General features: G+C 44.3%; 1 protein-coding gene across 1 annotated transcript in view; it reads right to left on the minus strand.

Annotated features, from left to right (window-relative positions):
- Positions 1 to 6004: 6004 nt before the first annotated feature.
- Positions 6005 to 7870, minus strand: part of tmem41ab (transmembrane protein 41ab) — a 6786-nt gene continuing 4920 nt past the window's right edge. Inside the window, exons 2-5 of the mRNA XM_071911734.2 lie at positions 7510 to 7660; positions 6773 to 6934; positions 6469 to 6607; positions 6005 to 6243 (exon numbers count right to left, since the gene is read on the minus strand). Of these exons, the coding sequence (XP_071767835.1) occupies positions 6005 to 6243; positions 6469 to 6607; positions 6773 to 6934; positions 7510 to 7660 (691 nt within the window). The remainder of the gene's footprint in view (positions 6244 to 6468; positions 6608 to 6772; positions 6935 to 7509; positions 7661 to 7870) is intronic.

The following is a 7870-nucleotide window of genomic DNA, read 5'->3' on the forward strand; positions in this document are numbered from 1 at the left end:
TAATGACAGGTATGGAGGAGGAGGAGGAGGAGGAGGAGGAGGAGGAGGAGGAGGAGAAGGAGGAGCAAGAGGAGAAGGAGAGGTGAACGGGGTTTTGAAATTGGGTGAGAACCAATATTCCCACCCTGACCAGCCTTGGTACCCACCCCAGCACCAGGATCTCCCTCTGGGACAAGAACAGAGACAGAATGGGGTCCAAATCAACCACGAGTCGCAGGACCAACATCAAATTCAGCAATCTCACAATCCGGTTCGACCCCAGGGCCAAAGTTACCTTTCTTCCTGGCCTGGAAATGAGCACCAAGCCCAGTTTACCTCCCCTGATGTTCCAGAGGAGCAGATTTCCCCAAGTTGCCAAGCCCAAGACTGTGCTCCGACCTCACCCCATCTCCACCCCCATCCCCGGTCCCATGTCGGAGGTGCGTTTTGGGGCAGCGACCTGGTAGACTGGCTGGTCGGGTCGGGCCCGTGCGCGGACCGAGCCGCGGCCCGGCTCTACGGCGGCCGGCTGCAGCAGGGAGGAGTGTTACACCACCTGACGCATCAGCATGGCTTCAAGGACGACCCCACCCTGCTGTACTGCTTCACCCAGGGGAGAGGGGCCGGTGACGGGGCGGAGGACGGGAGGGGAGAGGGTGGGGCAGGTCCCAGAATATGTGATTGAGGAGGAGATGGGGGGGAGATGACTGGAGAGAGCGGAGGAGAGGAGGAGAGATGGCTGGGGGAGAAGGAAAGGAGAGGAAGGTGGGAAAGATGGAGAGAGAGGAGAGGAGGGGGGTGGAAAGGGGTTAGAGGAGAGAAGGGGGGGGGTTAGGATAGAGGAAGAGCAAGACAGTAGTAGGAGGAGGAGGAGATGAGGGGAGGGGCTTGAAGTAATGGCGAAAAGAAAGAAAGAAAGAAGAAGAGGAGAGAAAGCAAGACCTAGATGTAGCTGCCTGCCAGTACTTGACGCCTCCTGGCTCCTGACCGGGTCTTCTGGATTACTTTATTTTTTCATTTTTTCCCCCCCACTGCTCTGAACATATTTCAGAGCATATTTCATATTTTTTTTTATCTTTCAAAAGTATTTTTACAGCGATGCTGCAGTCCACCAACGCACCAGAGCAGCTGAGAGACGCGAACAAGATATAAAACACTCTCCAAGATGTGATTGTGTGACAGATTCGCGTTTTCAAATGTATGAAGGACAAATAAGCTTTGTTTTTAAGGAAAGGGTGCCGTCCATCCGCCTCTCATCCTCAAATATTCTATTAGTTTATGTGACTGTATACATTAAAGACAGACGGCAAAGTGAGGAGAGAAGAAGAAGAAGAGAGAGAAGAAGACAGTATAGCAGTCACAAAGCCTCTACTCTTGACTGGGAGGTTGCAGACTTGTTCAACAGACCAATCAGCTGCTGGTATTCTTACAGCCAATAAGCTGCAGGTTTGCTCACTAAAAGCCAAGGTTCTTGTCTGCTCATTCTGTTTTTTTTTTTCCGTTTTTTTTTCCTTTTCTTTTTTGACATGAAGTGAAATTAAATGTTTCTTCAATATCAGATATGCATGCTGCCTTTCAACCACGACAGCGGTCTGTCGACTACTTGCATGATGGAGAGAAGTTCAGACTTCTGATCCTTTTGCACTGACTGAACGATGACGTTTTTCACATGTTTTTATTATGCAACCCAGTGGATCTCTGTCTTGTGATAAGGCTGCTGAAGGTGTGTGTTATTATCGCGTTGTGTAATTCCCTCGCTGCTGTCGATTTGAAGCATTTCTATTTGGTACAAGTTATAATAACATCACTGAATGGACTCAGGGTGGGAAATTAGCACAAGTTGCTAGTGGTGGGACGATATGCTGATCTCGCGATACGATTCGATACGCGATATGGGCTTCACGATTCGTTACAACCGTGATACGATGTAATAAATAAAAGTTCAATGACAACAAAGTCTGACTGTGCAGAATTGTGCAGTTTATTTCTGAGCCACAGATCTTTCTAGCGATGCCATTGGCTCGCTAGAATGTAAACAACAATTTTTACAATTTTAAAATGTCATTACAAAGTGACAATAATTTAATTTGGATGGAGAGTTTTTGAGATTATGATGGGAAAGCCGTCTCATTACTACAGCAGAATAAAATGTACCGAATATCGCAATTTTTTTCTGCCCCACGATACGTATTGTCAAATTTTTGTATTGCAATATACTGAATTTCGATATATCGTCCCATCCCTACAAGCCGCCCTTCCATTTAGATTCTGGCAATTTTAGCACCAGCTTGACTCGCCTGAGAATTAAATCCAGACCCAACCTGAACTCGAATAATTACTTTCCCACTGTGAACCGAGCCTGAGAGCGTTTTGTGAGGCCCGAACCTGACCAAAGCCTGAAATTTCACCTGACTATGACACAAAAGTGGGCATTTAAGTGAGAAATTCAGCCTGACCCGGCTCAAACATATCGGATCTTGTCGGGTTTAGGTTTAGGCCTGGTGCTTGGACAAATGGATAAAAAGTTAGTTTCCCACCCTGAACTGGACCAAGTTATTCCACTAAATGGACTTGATACAATCATACCATTAAAAAGGACACAGTTTATCCTGGAGCCCTATAGCTAAAAGACCTGAATTTTGGGCATTAGGTTTATACACCTACATGGGATCAGTACAATCGACTTTGTTGGCATAGCGATCTAGCTTATAACACTACATGAGCTTGTTTTAATCATACCACTAAAATGGACTCGGATACAGTTTGTGCTGGAGTCCTCTGGCTAAAGTAGTTCTTATTTTGGACATGGGGCTGGAAGTCGTATCTGAGTAATCGGAGTAACGTCATAACACTACTGAACTGTTAAAAATCGTTCAACTATCAGTGAGAAACGGGTCTCACAAACTTAACGCTCCACCTGTCGTTTGCTTAAGTCGCTGCTGACGTGATGTTTGTTACTGTGGAGTTTACGATGTGTGGGTGGAGCTGTGGGAGATGGATAGTGATATATGCACACCTTAATGACATGAGCTGTTCCCTTTCCCTTGTCACAAACCTCCCAGACGTTTATATTTACATATATTTCTATCTTTGTGTCTTCTGCCAACTGACGCCGCATTTGAGTTCATGCAATCCACATCAGGACTTTGTTTTGACCCCAATCGCCAAATGACACTTGAGTGATTTGTCAAGATGAGTTTTATAAGAAGATGCCTGTGTCAGCCAATGAAAACGTCAATTAGTCCGTGTGTGTTTGTGTGTGTGTGCGTGAACAAAATTATCAGTCTGTGTGTGTGGGGGGTGGATGGGGTGGGTTATTGAAAAATTAAAAGGGCAAGAGAGATTTTAATAGAAAGGGTGTGTGACAGTGTGTATTTGTGGTAAATACGATCAGTGTGACTGTATATATGGTTGACTGTTTTGTTTGAAGTGTGTTGCTGTAAATCAATCAGGGTCAATGACTGTGTGACCACAAAAAGCCACAAATAAACTATTTGCATCCAAAATCCCATGTGTTCCACTGTCAATATATGGTCAGTTATTGTAATTAAAGATATTTTAATTTAAAGCCTCATATAGTTAGATGTGAAAATCCATATAATGCAGCAGAAAAGTGAACAGACAAATCTTAGCTTGCTGTCCCAGTATTTTTTGCATTTAATTGTGTATCATAATATTTCATAGATGTATTTTGTATATTTTTGATGATATATCTTGTCATGTATTTTACTTGTCACAACATTATCAGTTTGGATCTCTCTTCTCACCAGACACAGGATGGTCAGTGAAACAAAGCAGAGTCAGGTGAGAAGTTCAATGTTTTATTTACAAAAGTCGTCTTTGGTACGGCAGCTTGATAAGACTTGTCAGCAGACAGACACCACAGCTTTTCTTTATAAAACATTTTTCTACACACATTCAGTAGTTGTGATGATAAACCCTGCACTTGATTTGGGATTTATGAAAAAAAAAAAATACAAATGTCTCCCTGGTTCAGATTGCAGCCATTTTTCTTCTTAAACTTTTGCTTTTGGTCAAAGAATGAGAAGACAAATGCCGTCTCTCATCCTGGGACCCGGGCCCCTTGACAACTGTTGAAGAAACATTCTCAGTGACAAAAACACATTTCTTAAAGACATTTCTTACCTTCCAAAGCGCATCGATGCTTTTGTAAACCATGTTGCTGGTGTTTTATCCTCTGAAACACTCACAGTGAAATTTAAACTACAGATAAGGTACTTTCTGGTATCAATAAGGCCTCTGGGTTCACAAGACTGCCTCTGCGTCATGCTGACGAAAACTAGTACTACTACTAATACTTTGTTATGCTAGTAGTACTACATTTCAGACAGTCTTATAAAGCCGTAACTTCAGACTACAGTCAACTTTGAGTCTAGGGGGTCAATTCCCTTTCAGTTCAATCCATTCATAACGGCAACTGACACACTGATGTGTGTTTACTAATAAAGGAGCGTTTGTTCTCAAACGGACTTAGATGTGATGTTATTTTATGATAACAATTTCCCTCCTATTCTAATTTTAACAAAAAACTCAGTGATCTGATTGTCGGAGAGAAAACAGCAGTAAGATACAGACAGGATGTGTGGTGTTCATTCAGTGAGGATCGCTCTATCCATACAGAGGCAAAAGACTGAGCATTGTGACAGTGATCTACAGTTACTTTTACTGTTGTCTCAGCTAATGCGTAATATGCATTTCACATCAAAAGATGAAACAAAAGAACATTCTGTCAGTTTTGTGGGTTTTTTGCCCTCTGTGTTAAATCATGTTAAAACAAGTGACACCAATGAAAGAGACTAACTTTACCTCACACTCCCAACATGCTTTTGACTGTTTGTGTCAATGGCAGTTAGCCTGACAGGTGGGGAAACTACAGACCAGAGGAAGAGGTGGGTGAACAGCATGCCTGTAAATACTCTCAGCTACACCACTGACTGTCAGACACTCCAGGGTGGAGTTCATTTCCAAAATGCAACATAACTATTTTAGAAAATCATCCTGACTTTCATTTTGTCAACCAAGGACTTCAGTTCAGATAATTTTAGTTTTTTTTTTCAAATGGTTGTATGTCTTTTTTGAACAAAACTCACTGATTTAATACATTTATGTAAAAATTAAACTTTACAAAACTAAACATTCCAATTCAAAGTTACAGTATTGTTTTTTTTTTCTTGATAAAAAGCTCCACTTTCAAATTGTCCCCAAAAGACCACTCCTCAAAACACTGAAAGAAAAATAAATAGATAAATAGTGCAATTTCAAAATAATACATCATTGAACTTTGAGAATAATTCCGCTACACTGATAGCCAAGGACATAAAGTGCAAAAACTCACACTCCAGTGAACAGATTAAGTAGCTGAAGGTTGCATCATATCAGCATGTAGACTGAGGAGGTTTGAATCAGCTGGTGTCACCTGAAGAGGTTTGAATGACTGGTTAAGCTTTATCGAGATAGACCCTGGATGCCGAAGAAACAGGTTAATTCCAGGGACCAAGAAGAGTTCAAAATGGGATTCCATGTGGTTTCTCTTTGTTTAAACCGCCATGAGAAGATCACATCTAGGCTGCAGAGAGTTACTGTAAACGTCAAATCTCTGGCACCTGAACGCAGCCACAAGTAAAACAGGTGAAAGTGCTTGAGAACAGCTGTAGGTAAAGGCAGAAACGCACTGGAAGCGTCTTCAAATGCATCTCAACGGCCAAACCGCAGACTAAGGGCCAAACGTGCACTAAAAGCAGCAAGTGGCATGTTAAACCATCTTGATGCATCTGTTCTGAACTTTGTTTGATTTTGGACACTGTATAGCTGGTTAACTGGCTGATCTCCATAATTAGAAGCAGACTGTAGATCAGACAGCCTGATGTTCCCTTATAGAAACAGGCTGGAGCAGACAGAAGGTCACATGTCTGCCAGCGGAGAGAGTCTCTTCAACTCCATTCCTCTGACATGAAGTTGCACTTGGGAAACCAAAACCCCCAAAATCTCCTCCTCCCCTCCAGAATCATCGTCTCTTCCGGTCCTGCTGGACTTCTTCGGCCCGGCTGGTTCCGTTGCTGTCCATGCCGTCCAGCTTGAGGTGCGCTTGGCTGTAGCGTCGGATCAGCGCTCCGGGGAGGAGCGCCATGCAGGCGATGGCCAGCAGCTGAGCCAGCGTCCCCCAGGAGAAGATGTCGTCCAGAGAGGAGATCTCCGACAGGATGGAGCCCGTACGAACACAGATGAAGTTATAGGGGATCAAACCTGCGAGAGGAGAGGAGAGAGCAAGAGGTGAGTGTGTGTGTGTGTGGGTGTGTGTGTGTGTGTGTGTGTGCAGGCCTTCAGAGAAAGCAGAGAGTAGAGGTGCGCATCTTTGTCTGCATGCTTGCAGGTTTACACACTTCTGTATGTGTGCATGCCTTCGTCTTCATCTGAGTGTGTGTGTGTGTGTGTGTGTGTGTGTGTGTGTGTGTGTGTGTGCGGTCTCACCTATGAGCACCGAGAAGAAGAAAATGGGCAGAGGGATGTTGAGGATGGGACAGGTGATGTTAAGGAACCAGTTAGGAGTCATGGGGAAGAAACGAAGGAAAAGGAGGAAGAAGAACAAACTGCTACGATTCTCCTCCGCCTGACAGAGAGAGGGAGGGAGAGGAAGAGAGGGAGAGAGAGAGAGAGGGAGAAAGAGAGGGTGGGAGAGAAATATGAAGAAGGAAAAGAGGATGAAACAATACCCAACACCATCACACACACCATGAACACACACACACACACACACACACACATGGACACCTACCTTCCTCTGCAGCAGGGCCACCTTGTCAGGGAAGAGCTGAACCACGTACTTCTTTCCGAAGGCGGAGGAGAGCAGGAAGCAGAAGGTGGAGCCTGAGGTGGTGAGCAGGCAGGCCAACACCAGGCCCTCCCACGGCCCGAATATCGCCCCGGCTAGCATGTTCTGCAGGAGGGAGAGAGAGACGGAGAGAGAGACGGAGAGAGAGACGGAGAGACAGTCATCACCAACAAATGATGCAGGCACCCCTTGGGCCAGTCAGTAACAAGTTGCGTCATCCCTCCGAGTTTATGGAGATATGAGTTTATATCATCATAGATATCACATATGAGTTTAAAATTGTAATCTTAAGTTATAGCACCCCCATCAGGCCAATTAGTGTAACGCCAGAACACGGTGCCAAAATGCATCGTCCCTCCAAGTTTGGTCAAAATTGTGGGCAGTTGTGGCCTTTCAAAATTTGAAATTTTGACCTTTAACTATAGAGCCTCCATCATGCCTATCAATGTAATGTTATGTAATGTAATGTTTTAAATAGTCATCTTTCCAAATCTGAGATATCACATTTGAGTTTAAATTTTGACCTTTAATTATAGCGACCCCACCAGGCCAGTTAGGGTAAGTCTGTGCGACAGTGCATTCCTTCATGTCTGCCTACACTGTCATCCATGATTGTGTGTGCATCCCATCCTGTATGTGTGTGTGTGTGTGTGCACGCGCGTGTGAGTCTACACGCTCACCAGAAAGGAGGAGCCAGGTATGGCGAAGGACTGTTTGTAGAGGTAGGCGCTGCAGAACAGCAGCAGGACGTAGCCATGATGTTCTCTCTTGTAAAACTTGAGCGTCTCTGCCAGGTCCCGCAGCTCGTCCAGGTCCGACGGGAACTTCAGCCTGGACGGAAACACACACCAGCACACAATTAGGTTCCTACCAATTTTTGGGACTGATTTTAAAGGAAAAATTGTTTAGTAAGAACAAGAGAGCGATGGGAGGGGGGATAATCAAGACAGACAGATAGATGGAAAAAACGATGTGTTTGCTCCCAACGGTGTGAAACGTTTTGCAACTATTTTTGTGGTTTTTGTGGATCTGTTTCTTTCT

The sequence above is a fragment of the Centroberyx gerrardi genome, chromosome 15, assembly GCF_048128805.1.
Source record: "Centroberyx gerrardi isolate f3 chromosome 15, fCenGer3.hap1.cur.20231027, whole genome shotgun sequence".
In the NCBI taxonomy this organism is placed as follows: domain Eukaryota; kingdom Metazoa; phylum Chordata; class Actinopteri; order Beryciformes; family Berycidae; genus Centroberyx; species Centroberyx gerrardi.